At 46.7% G+C, this 13519-nt stretch overlaps 1 protein-coding gene across 1 annotated transcript in view; it reads left to right on the forward strand.

The window, feature by feature from the left end:
* The first annotated feature begins 736 nt into the window (after nt 1–736).
* psap (prosaposin) overlaps nt 737–13519 on the forward strand; it is a 69165-nt gene continuing 56382 nt past the window's right edge. The window contains exon 1 of the mRNA XM_072282385.1: nt 737–844. Coding sequence (XP_072138486.1) covers nt 805–844 — 40 coding nt within the window. The 5' untranslated portion in view covers nt 737–804. The remainder of the gene's footprint in view (nt 845–13519) is intronic.

A 13519-nucleotide genomic window follows, 5' to 3' on the forward strand; every position in this document is an offset into this window, starting at 1 on the left:
ATTGGAAGAAAAACCATTTTGCTGGGGGAAGTCTGAGGGTTAGGCAGTATATGTGGGGGAAAAGAATTGTTGGTATTTTGTGAAAGGGTCTGTAGTAAGACAACCTCCTTATAGCTAACTATTATAACTATTAGTAGCTATATCAGTGGCATGACTGAGAGGAACAAATTACACCAAACTGACACTAAACTTCAATGGAGGAAGATGTAAAGAGGCTCTAGGTGGGTGTATAATATGAGTGAGTGAGGACCCGCCAACTGTAGTTGTAACAGGAATGGTGTGGTCAATTTATGAGCATTCGTGCATTAAGATAGCAATACCACAGTTAGCAGCAAATGTTGAAAAGATGTCCGGAATTCTCCCTAGATCACTGGAATATTTGAATAAGTACATATATTTTTGAAAGCTCAGGCTACAAGGGAACTGGCACAGAGGGATAGATGAGGTCCGGGACAGAGCAATCATGCCACAGTGAGTGGTGGGGCGGAGTTTACTTCTGCCCCCTTTTTCTTATTCTCTGCGGTTCCTACAGTTCTGCTGACCGAAGCAATGTGGAATCAGCAGTCCCCGTCTCCCAAAAATACCCACCTACCTGCCCCTTTGTGAGTGAGTTTGCAATTCCCAGAATAGGCCACCTTGATCCCACGGAAGTGAAAGAAGGGAGGGTAAAGAGAGTCTACTCCGGGGAGCGGGACGGCCCGCTCCGCCTGCACTGGGAGGCGGGTCTGTGGGCGGTCTGCCCCGCCGGAAGGGGCGCTGCCGTGGCTCAGCTGATCATCACACTATCGGGACTCGGGCGGAGAGATGGCGGCGCTTCTGATTGCAGTCCTCTGTCTTGGCGCAGGTCAGAGTGGGAATGGAAATCGAGACCGCGGAATTGGATCGGGATCGGGATCGGGAGTGGGTGGGGGTGCAGGGAGACCGGAGTGGGTAGTGGGAGTAGGGACCGGGGCGATGCGGGTGCGTGATCGGTGGAACTGGGGCAAAACCCTTCGCCGCGTCACCCTGAGGGCGAAGCTCCTGGTCGCTGTTGCCGCAGTGGAGGAACAGCGATAATGACGGGCCCACCGGTCGCTCGCTTGCTCCCCCGCTCCCCACCCTCCTTCCCGGCAGCTGCTCTGCCGCAGTGTGTGGCCTTCCCGAATGGTTCTCCTAAACTCCACCTGCCGCTGGTTCACGGCGCTCATCCGCCCGTTTCCCACTCCCTGCCCACTTCTCCCAATACTTGTTGATTCGGCTCAAGTGATTTTGCTGGATTTCGGCCGTATGAGTGACCTATCTCGGTCTGCTTGCTCATGCCACCTCGTAGGAAGCAATTGGTTTGTCTGCCGGTGTTGCCGAGAGCAAGCGCGAATGTGTTCAGTTCTGTTGGCAAGCTGGCACCTCAGCATTTTACATGTATACAAAGGAATTGAGTGAGGACAGTAACGGTGGAGGTTGTTAAAGTCACTGATTAATGAGTTCTGAGGAGACTAGAATGGGATGGCTCAGTGAGTGACGAGTAAATGGAGAGTAACGTGAGGAAGTGTGAACACAAAATAACCTGCAGATGCTGGGGTCAAAGCAACACTCACAACACGCCGGAGGAACTCAGCAGGTCGGGCAGCATCCGTGGAAAAGATCGGTCGACCAATCTTTTCCACGGATGCTGCCGGACCTGCTGAGTTCCTCCAGCGTGTTGTCAGTGAGGAAGTGTGAACTGTCCTTGACTGGAAAAGTGGGAATCCAAATGCTGAGAAATTGGTGAAGCATTTGGGTGTCTATTTGCATGATCTATTTGGATACCAACACTGTTATTGTAGGGGATTGAATACAAAGCTATTACTTAAATTGCACAGGATATTTGTTGGACCACATTTTGAGTCCTGATGTACAGTTTCCTTATGTTAGGAAGGATATTAATAGATATTGGATGTTGTCCAAAGAAGGTTTGCTAAATTTAAACTGATTTGCTGTTTATTGAACAGGAAATGAGGGAGTGGATATGGGGCATTATAATAGAATTATTAAGAACCACTTGAACCTCCTCAGATGGTCCTGAAGATCAAAGATGACAGGGTTCCACTCTAATTCTGTGATTGTGAGATAGCTGATGAGATCAGAATCACAAACTACCACAAATGGCGATGATGACAGTGTGGGAGATGATAGGCTTCTTCTGCCATTTATTGACCATTTATGCTCCAATAAAAACATACCCCAGGCACTGCTCTATTTTGAGCAGTCTTGGGTCAAGGATTCTCATGTTGGTGAAGATGCTTCATTTTCTCAAGGATACTTTGAGAACATCCTTGAATAGATTCTTCTGTCCTCGTGTTAAGATCTTCCTGTGACAGAGTCAGCCGTAGGATCATAGAGCACGAAAACAGGCCCTTTCCTAAATACGTAGCTGTCCAAATGTCTCTTAAATGGGGTTAATCGACCTGTCTCAGCTACTTTCTCCAGCATCTCCTTCCATATACTGATAACCCACGGAGTGAAAAGGTTGCCCCTCAAGTTCCTGTCAAGTCCTTATTACACCTATGCCTTCTAATTATTGATTTCCCAACCCTAGAAAAAAGACTGTTCACGTTGACCCTCAAGATTTTCTACAACTTGATAAACCACTCATCCTTCTCCAACACTCCACTGAGAAAAGTCCCAATCTAAACAAGCTATCCCCATAACTCATTCCCTTGCATCCCACCGTCATCCTTGCAATCTCCTCTGCTCTCTTTTCAGCTGAATGGTATCTTTCCTATAGCAGGAACACTAATGTGGCCTCACCAATGTTTAATACAACTGCAACATAACATCCCAGCTTCTATACTCAATATCCTGACTGATTAAGGTCATTATGCTGGAAGCCTTCAAAAGCCTTACTCCCTACTATGTCTACCTGCGATGTCACGTTCAGGGAACACCTCGGTCCCCCTGTTCTACAACACTCTTCAGGGATGTACCATTCACTGTGAAAGTCTGACCTCCTTTGTCTTCACAAACTACAACATTTATCTGAATTTAATTCAATTTGTCATTCATTGCCCCATATACCCAGTTGACCAAGATCCCTCTGTAGATCTTGAGAACCATCATCATTGTCAATGCCACTGCTATGCCATGTGCAAATTTACCACATCTTTGATATAGATGACAAACGATAGGCCTGGCACCAAAACCATGGAACACTCCAGACTAAAAAAAAATTATGTAACACTATCACACTCTTCTTCCAGCCATGTAGCCATTTGTCAATCCAGTTAGCTAGCTCTCCTTAGAGGCCATGTGATCTTACAGCAGCCTATCATGCATGGTGTTATTAAAGGCCTTACCGAAATCCATATGACAACATCTACTGCTCTGCACCCCCCCCACCCCCCCCCATCAACCACTATGGTTACTTCTTCAAAAAAGCTCAGTGAAGTTCATGACATACGATTTCGTAACCATAAAGCCATGCTGACTATTCTGATCAACTTCTGCCTTTCCAAATGGTTGTAGTCTAATAATTTAGCTACCACAGATGTAAGGCTTACTGGTCTATAGTTCCCAGGTCCCTTCTTACATAAGAACACATTAGCTTTCTATGGCGTTCTTGGATGTACCTGATAAGGCCCTGGAGATTTACTTACCTTCATACCTTTTAAGACATCCAGCACCTCCTCTGCTGTAATGCAAATTATACCCTAGACATTCCCAATAACTCTTTAAAGTTTTCATATCCTTCTCATTATTTAAAAAAAGGAGAAATATTCATCCAGGACCTTGCCCACCTCCTATGGCTCCACACATAAATGTCCTCGTCTCTCTAATTGTTCTTTTTCACTGAATATACATAAAATCCTTTGGATCTACCTTAATCTTTGCCAAAGTAATCTCATGCACCCTTTCACCTTTCTGATTTCCTCCTTCCACCTGCATCAATTATATTCCTCAGGAATTCACTAGATCCCAGTTGCCTAACCTATCGTTCTCTCTCTCCCTCCCCTATCCTAGCCTCCATCTACATGCCATTCTCTCCCCCTCCCTCAACTCTCCCTTACCCTCCTCCCTCACCCTGACCCCTTTCTCATCTCTCCCCTCTTCAGCCATCCCCACTGTCCCACCTACCTCTCCTCTCCACATGATCTACCACACCTACACTTCCCCCACCCCATCTCGCTACCCACCCCCTCCTCTCCAGCTCTACCCTCTTGCAACCCCGGTTCCACCCTCCCACGCCCCCGGCTTCCCCTTCTCCCCTCACCCCTCTCCCTCCCTCTCCCCTCTCCCTCCCTCCCCCCTCCCCCCCTCTCCCTCCCCCTCCCCCCCCTCTCCCTCCCCCTCCCCCCCCTCCCTCCGCCTCCCCCCTCTCCCTCCCTCCCCCCCTCCCCCTCCCCCTCTCCCTCTCTCCCCCTCCCCCTCTCCCTCCCTCCCTCCCCCCTCTCCCTCCCTCCCTCCCCCTCTCCCTCCCTCCCCCTCTCACTCTCTCCCTCCCCCCTCTCACTCTCTCCCTCCCTCCCCCCTCTCACTCTCTCCCTCCCTCCCCCCTCTCACTCTCTCCCTCCCTCCCTCCCCCCTCTTCCTCCCTCCCTCCCTCCCCCCTCTTCCTCCCTCCCTCCCGCTCTCCCTCCCTCCCTCCCCCCCTCTCCCTCCCCCCCTCTCCCTCCCCCCTCCCCCTCCTCTCCCTCCCCCCTCCCCCTCCTCTCCCTCCCCCTCCCTCTCCCTCCCCCTCCCTCTCCCTCCTCTCCCTCCCTCCCCCTCTCCCTCCTCTCCCTCCCTCCCCCTCTCCCTCCTCTCCCTCCCTCCCCCTCTCCCTCCTCTCCCTCTCCCTCCCTCTCCCTCCCTCCCCCTCTCCCTCCTCTCCCTCTCCCTCCTCTCCCTCCCCCTCTCCCTCCTCTCCCTCCCCCTCTCCCTCCTCTCCCTCCCCCTCTCCCTCCCCTTCCCCCTCCCCCCTTCCCCCCCTTCCCCCTCCCTCCCCTTCCCCCTCCCCCTCCCTCCCCTTCCCCCTCCCCCTCCCTCCCCTTCCCCCTCCCCCCTCCCTCCCCTTCCCCCTCCCCCCTCCCTCCCCTTCCCCCTCCCTCCCCTTCCCCCTCCCTCCCCTTCCCCCTCCCCCTCCCTCCCCTTCCCCCTCCCCTCCCTCCCCTTCCCCCTCCCCTTCCCCCTCCCCCTCCCTCCCCCCCTCCCCCCCTCCCCCTCCCCCTCCCCTCCCCCTCCCCCCTCCCCCTCCCCCTCCCCCTCCCCCTCCCCTCTCCCCCTCCCCCTCCCCTCTCCCCCTCCCCTCTCCCCCTCCCCTCTCCCCCTCCCCTCTCCCCCTCCCCTCTCCCCCTCCCCTCTCCCCCTCTCCCCCTCTCCCCCTCTCCTCCTCCCCCCTCCCCTCCTCCCCCCTCCCCTCCCTCTCCTCCCCCCTCCCCTCCCTCTCCTCCTCCCCCCTCCCCTCCCTCTCCTCCTCCCCCCTCCCCCTCCCTCTCCTCCTCCCCCCTCCCCTCCCTCTCCTCCTCCCCCCTCCCCTCCCTCTCCTCCTCCCCCCCCTCCCTCTCCTCCTCCCCCCCTCCCTCTCCTCCTCCCCTCCTCCCCTCTCCTCTCCTCCTCTCCCCTCTCCTCTCCTCCTCTCCTCCTCTCTCCTCTCCTCCTCTCCTCCTCTCCTCCTCCCCATCCCCCCCTCCTCCCCATCCCCCTCTCCCCCCTCTCCCCCTTTCCCCCCTCTCTCCCTCCCTCTCTCCCCCCCTCTCAGATTGAAATGCTTAAAATAGCCAAGTCAACAATTTCAGTTCCAATCTGAAACTACTGCATCAGCAATTGCTCCACATCCATAACTAAATTTATCAACCACTGGTGATCTCTAACACCTTATACTTGTTTGGTGGCGCAATTGCTTAAAACTTAAAATGCTGAGAGAGTGTGTGTGAGTGTGCAAGATAGAGGGGGAAAGGGAGAAGTGGGGAGGGGGGAGGAGGGGGGAGGGGGGAACCTCTCTGAAATGCTTAAAATAGCCAAGTCAACAATTTCAGTTCCAGAGAGGTTGGAGAGAGTTTCAAAACTCTTGCAAGTAGATTAAATCCCGAACTATATGTAATCCTGCCACATGATGTTGGATGCTGCTTTGTCTAATCATGTGAATGTGCGGTCACCACCATGTGACTGATTTTCAGAGTGCGAGCTAGTTCCAGTTTTCTGTTCCAAATTCTTGTAATTGTTCTTTGTGCTGAATCAGCATGGTACAAGTAAATCATTCATTGTGTGGGTTTAAGCATTATGTGTAAGCTTTTCACAGGCCTTTCCCAACATTTCATATTTACTAAATCATTTTAAGGATGCTAGTGGAGGATGCACTGTGAAAGCATGCTGAATTCTATTCACTAGGGTTGGAAATTTTTCCCTTGTTCCCACCACTGTCTCTAGCAACATATTACAGATTACATCCACACTCTGTTTTGGGGTGAGGGCAAGAAACCTTTCCCCTCAAAGCTGCTTCTCACCTTAAACCTATATGCTCTTTGTTTTTGATATCCCTACCAAGGAAACATTTTCTACCTTAGCCCATGTATACCTCTTATAATTTTATATTTCCTTATCAGACCATCCCTAAACCTCCTTCACTCAAGGGAAAATACACCTCAGTCTATCTAATCTCTCCCCATAACCAATGCACTACCGTGGCTAATTTCCTCTGCACTTTCTCCAGTGTAATCACATCCTTCCACAAGTGGGGTGACCGAAACTATGCACAGTACTCCAAATGTGGTTTAACCAGCGATTCTTAAAGTTCCCATAAAACGCAGGAGCAGAATTAGGCCATTCAGCCCATTGAGTCTGCTCCACCATTCAAACATGGCTGATTTATTTTCGCTCTCAAACACACTTTCCTGCCTTCTCCACATAATCCTTGATGCCCTTACTAAACAAGAACCTATCAATCTTTAAAAATACTCAACTGTTTGGCCTCCACAGCCTCTGCAGCATTGAATGCCACAGATTCACTGCCCTTTGCCTAGAGAAATTTTTCCCCATCTAAAATGACGTCCTTTGATTCTGAAGCAGTGCCCTCTGGCCCTAGACTCTCCCACTGTTAGAAACATCTTCTCCAAGTCTGTTCTATCTAGGCCCCCCCACCCCATTTTTAAACTCTAGTGAGTATAGACCCAGAGCTGTCAAACACTCATTAACCCTTTTATTTCTGGGGTCATTCTTGAAACTACCTCTGGATCCTTTCCAATGGTAGCACATCCCTTCTGAGATAGGGGGTCAAAAGTACTCAAAATACTCCAAATGTAGTCTGACCAATGCCTTATAAAACCTTGGCAGTACACCCTTGTTTTTATATTGTAGCGAACATTTCTTATGGCTTCCTTACTACAAACTTAACCTGCAAGTTGGACTTAAGGGAATCTTGCACTAGAGTTCCCAAGTACTTCTGCACATATGATTTCTGAATTTGCTCCCTATTTGGAAATTCGCGTCCACCTTTATTCCTTCTACATGAGTACCCTTTTTCCCTACGTTGTATTCCATCTGCAACTTTTTTTGCCCATTCTCGTAACCTGTCCAAATCCTTCTGCAGACTCCCTGCTTTCTCAAGAAGACTTGCCCCTCCACCTATTCTTTTCCAACATAACATCCCAACTTTATATTGGATAACCCAACCTATGAAGGCAACATACCATATCCTGCCTGATTGCATTGTCAGCATCAGGGAACTGTGGACTTGAAGCCTAAACTCCCCCTGTTCATCAAAATAGTGTTAACGGTAGGACATTAAGGAATATGCCCTATCTTTATGAATTCCCGGAACACACCACTTTGCATTATTTGAGATTAAATTCCTTTTGTGAGTACACTGCCAATCTGATCTTTGTCCTACTATATCTTTAGACAACATTTCTCGCAATCCACAACACCAACTGTTGTGTCATTTTCAAACTTATCAATCATACCTCATACATTCACATCTAAATTATTAATGCGCACACACACACTCACTCACTCACTCCTGTGCCTAATAGAGAGTGACCACTGAGAGTGCATGTTTGTGATCTGCTGCTGCTGTGGATGCTCTTCTGCACACCACTATTGTGTGCATTTGTTGGTCAGCATTGACCATGGATTTTGTTCCTAGCTGTCTATATGATATGCAACCAGTACACGAGCAAAAGTGGTAGGATATGGAGAGCAAACTACTGCTCATGCAGCAGGCTCCCCTGATGAATCCAAAGGAACGGCAGAGACCAATACAGTTTGACATCAGAGGTGTCACAGGAGTTGCCAGTCAGCATAGAACTCAATATAGGATTGCCTTAGGGACTCCAGTTTCAGATTTTTCCTCAGAATTTACTCCCAAAGCCTTCCCCATGACTGGGTATAGCCACAAGGCAGCAGAGGATGAGATCAGAGTTTTCCTCCTCCAAGATGAGTTGCCAACAACAGATAACAAGCCCCATCTGTCCGAAGTGACTGATTTTAAGGTGCCAGCAACTTGCCTTTGCCCCTTCTCCTGTCAGTAGAAATAGTTCTGCCGGGCTTAGTAACTAAACCACACATGAAAGCCAGGAGCTGGGCTTAGTTGTTAGAAGCTATTGGAGATGCACTCCATTGGAAGCATTTAATAAGTAGTGGGAGCTCATCCCCACTGTTTCCCCTGGCTGTTGTAACCCATCGTTATTTGAGTTACTGTCACTTTCTTGTCAGCTTGAACCAGTATGGTCATTATTAACAAAGTATTTTTTACCCATAGAACTGCCACTCACTGGGTATTGTTTTGGTTTTTGCTTCATTCTCTGTGAACTCCACAAACTGTTGTGTGTGAAAATCCCAGATAAGCAGTTTCTGAGATACTCAAACCACCCCATCTGACACTAACAATTATTCATCTGTCAAACTCATTTAGATCACATTTCTCACCCATTCTGATGTTTGGCCTGAACAACAGCTGAACCTCTTGACCATGTCTGCATGCTTTTATGCATTGAGTTGTATTGGTGTACCTAATAAAGTGGCCACTGAGTGAGGGTGAGGGTGTGTGTGTTATATATAACATCAAAAGTCCCTGCACTGATCCCTGTGGTACATCACAGGTCATAGGATTCCAATGAGAAAAACCTCCTTTCAACAATGCCTTATCTTATCAGGTCAATTTTGAATCCGGTAAGCTAGCTCACCTTGGACCACAGAGTCCTTAATTGTCTGGACCAGCCTACCATGCGAGATCTTGTCAACTATCTTACCAAAGTCCTTTTTGACAATGTTTTCTGCCCTGCCTTCATTTATGTTCTTAGTTACTGGTCAAATCAAAGTATATTTATTATCAAAGTATTTATACATGATACAACCATGAGATATGTCTCATTACAGGTGGCCACAAAACAAAGAACCCATTAAAAAAAAAGACCGTTAAACGTCCAATGTGCAGGAAGAGAGAAAAAGATCATGCAAACAATAAATGCAAGCAAAAAGTGTTCTGAGCTGAGTCCACAAAGACAGTCCATCCACAGAGCCAAGTAAACGTTGCAGAGTAGCGAGGTGAACAAGCCTTCCCCTCGCCTCGGGCCCCAGCACCCTGACCTGGCACCCAAATGGTTGACCAAACATCAGGTTCAGTCGCTTCAATACGTTCTGGGGCTTGGACCCTGACACCTTGGTTTGACCTGTAATGACCTTTCCAATTCAGCCCAGCGCTGAAATCAGTTCAAGTAGGGTTAAACTCACCTCAACATGTCTTTTACAGTTAGGGTTGCCAACTTTCTCACTCCTAAATAAGGGACAAAAGTAGCAGTCAAATCCCGAGACACTTGTGTTTACCCCAGGAAAGATTACCATGACCATGAAGCCTTCTGTGGGCACCTGTGTGCGCATGCGTGATGTGCTCATGCGCGTATGTGCCGATTTTTTTCCCTGCAAATCAGTTTTGCCTTCATCTTCCCGACTACACTGTACATATATTATTTCTACTTTATACAGGCTGTGTATTAATCGTATCATTCCTGCTTTTACTATATGTTAGTGTTATTTATTTTCGGTTTTATGTGTTATTTGGTATGATTTGTTAGGTTATTTTTTGGGTCTGGGAATGCTCAAAAATTTTCCCATATGAATTAATGATAATTGCTTCTTCACTTTACGCCATTTCAGCACGAAAGGTTTTATAGGAACGCTCTACCTTAGCAGGGGAAATATGGGACAAACCAATTTAGCCCAATATATGGGATGTCCCGGCAAATATGGGACAGTTGGCAACCCTATGTTCAAGTTCAACAGTGCGTGACAGGGAATGAGGAAAGGTGCAGCTGGCTCATCTTGTTTCCTCACGGCCGGATAGCACATGCTTTGCGGCCCGGTGGTTGGAGACCGCTGCTCTAGTAGCACTAGGTACTTACTGTCTTAAGCATTCCTTTGGATGCACTTAACAAATTACAGCCCACCAAGGCAATCCTGGTAATGTTGGAAAATTTTATCTTTGCTCCTGCTGACTGTTGTATCATTTAACAAGTATTTGGATAGGTACACAGAGGAGCAGAGCTCGGAGAATAATGGCTGAATGCAGAAAATTGAGAATAGCTGGGTGGGCATCTTGTTTGGCATGGATTCATTGGGGTGAAGGGCCTGTATCAGTGCTGTATTGCTCTGTTACTCTACCATGATTGGGAAGCCTGTAATATAACGCAGCACAGTGACCACTAGTGTCTTATTCCTAATTTCTCATATGGTCTCACTCTGCATTTCCTGACTAAGTATTATGTGCTGTTCTGATTACCCTGTTGTAAGAGAGATCTGCAGAGAGCACAGAAGAGTTTGCAAAATGCTGTCTGAGGGCATGACCTGTTAGGAAAGGTTGGACAAACTTGGGTTGTTCTTCCTGAAACGTCGGAGACTTTAAGGAGATCTGATCGAGGTTATTAATATTATGAGAGGTATAGATATAGTGGAGACAGAATTTTTTCCCCGTGCAGAAGTGTACCAGAGGTCGTGCTTGTAAGATCGGGGTGGGGGGGGGGTGCAGTTTAAAGGTGACTGAGGGGCAGGTTTTAAGCAGAGAGCAGTAGGAGCCTGGAATAGGTTACTTGGGTGGTAAGTGAGAGCAAGTAGTTTGCTGGAGTTTAAGAGGCTTTGAGATGGACACATAAATACGAAGGGAATAGAGGTATATCGATGATGCACAGGAGGAGAACATTTAGTATAAATTTGCATCAAGATCGGCACAACATCATGAGTCAAATAGCCCATCCAGTTCTGAGTACTGCCATTATGTTTTCTCTATTAAGTAGGACAACAAACCCAATCCCCCGCATCCCCTTTCCATTATTTCTGTGAATGTAGCAATATCTTAAGTCCAAGTGGTGATCCGTACTCTGCGCTCATTTAGTTTACCTGTGGGACTTCTTGCATTAAAGTAAATGCAGTGGAACTTTTCTGCTCTCCCTAACCTGCATCTGCTGCTCTGCCCACTAGATTTGCTTGATATATCCTCTTTGTTTCAGCCGGTGCACAGCCACAATGCTTCCCGCTCAATGGCTGGGTTGGTTTAAACCAGTGGCTCCCAAATTTTTTGTGCTACTGCCCCTTTGGCTCCCAGACCAGACCAGCAGCCCTCTCCCTTTCCCGCCATTACATAAAAACTATGAAACTCTAAAGAATTTTCATTTTTGATGGAAAATGAAAGAAAATAAGAACTGCAAATTCAAAGCAGTGATAAATAATTGCAAAAATTGTTCAAGTCTACTCAAAACTACAATTATTTGTCATCAACTTTAGAGCATACGTGAGTACTCCAGCTATTGACTTCTTCACCTTTCAATGAGAGGGAAGAGCTTGGTGCAGTGATATACAGGCTGAATGTCACTCAGGAGTTTCGGATCCCCATGTTTTATAATTTGCAGCCTGTTCCGTTGCTTTAAAGGAAATTGGGTGACTGCACTGAAACCGCACTCCACTAAATGTGATGTCGGAAAGGCAATAAAGAACATCTTGACCTTTTTCCACAGCACAGGATATCATTCAGAGATTTCTTTCTGCAACCAAAAGTCTTGTTGTGATTTTTTTTGCACCTTGGCTTCAGCTCAATCATTTTGCTGTGAGATCAGTTCTTCTTCCAACTTTATTGTTAATTCCTTATTACAAGTATTCAGGAATGGATTTATTACCCACTCTGTAATTTGGATCGAGAGAAGATCCTGAAATCTCTCTGACATGCAGCTCACCCAGGTGGGCACACTATACTTGTAGATCGTCATCTGGTATTCTTTCTTTTTCTTCTAACTCAGAGAGGCTTGGAAACTGGAAAAGGTCACGATGGCCAATGTTGCACTTAAACTTGGATAGAAATGTGGAGCTGACTGATTTGGCTTTGAAAACATTCACATATTTCCTTGAAATTGAAGATTGATTTCATTAACCTTTGCAAATAATTCTGACAAATAAGCAATGTAATGTCTAATATTCTTCAGTTGATTACTGAATGAAGCATTTGAGATTTTATTTAAATGTGATGTCGGATAAAATTATTTAATTTTATCGCTGTTCATAAAAGCTGTTATTGATGCCCATAAAAGCATTGATAACTTCCTTCGAGAGACATCTGATTTCTGTGTGCAATAGCAAGTGTTCAAATTATTCATCATTCCCAATACAAAGCTCTTAAAATAGTCGAGAATTGACTGCATGGGATTTGATTTTATATACTGCTGTGGTAACAGTACTTAATGATTTGTGCAGCCCATCACTTGGGTGTTTTGTGACAAGATATCTGTGAATTACATAATGAATGGTATATACGTTAGGTACAGCTTTTTTCAAGAAAATAATAACCCCACATTGATGTCCTGTCATTGATAGTGCCCCATCTGTTACAGAAGCAAGAATGTTAGTGAGTAGAATGCCCTTCTCTTTGGAAAACTTGCTCAACAACCCGAAAAATTGACTCTCCCTTCATATCTTTTTCTAGTCCCCCTGCAAATAACAACTCTTGAACCATGCTTTCATCACTTATGAAGCGGACATAACCAAGAAGCAAAGTTTTGTTTCCTGGCAAAGTTGGCACACCCAAATGCAGAGCAAATTCTGTTGTCCTAAATAAGTTACACAACGTGTCTTTCACATTCTTAAACATTTCATCTATTTGTCTTTGAACAGAGTTGTCGCTGAGCGGGATCGATTTAATTGTTTGGTCTGGTGACATGCAAAACTATACTCAGAACCTCCCTTACTGCTGGCAGAATTAGTTCTTTTCCAACTGAATGGGCTTTCCATATATGGCAATGAGCAAGAAAATGTATGAAACACGCAAAACATCACTGTTTTGTTGTGAAGTGCTGGCAAGCATGTTTTGAAGTGATTTCCGTTTCTGAAAGTTTTCACAAAGTGACTGAAAATAAGCCAAGTTCTTGTTTGCTTTATTTTGTTTCCTGTGTTCGCTTCGAATGTTCAAGGAGTCTGAGCTGCTTCACTGCCTCATTTGAAAAGACTTTTTTACACAACAGGCACATTAGTTGCTTGGTGCTCGAATAAATTCATATTTCAGATACTCCACACTACACTATCTACACTTAGTTTTGTTTTGCCTATTTCTGCC

Source organism: Mobula birostris, chromosome 18 (genome assembly GCF_030028105.1).
Source record: "Mobula birostris isolate sMobBir1 chromosome 18, sMobBir1.hap1, whole genome shotgun sequence".
In the NCBI taxonomy this organism is placed as follows: domain Eukaryota; kingdom Metazoa; phylum Chordata; class Chondrichthyes; order Myliobatiformes; family Myliobatidae; genus Mobula; species Mobula birostris.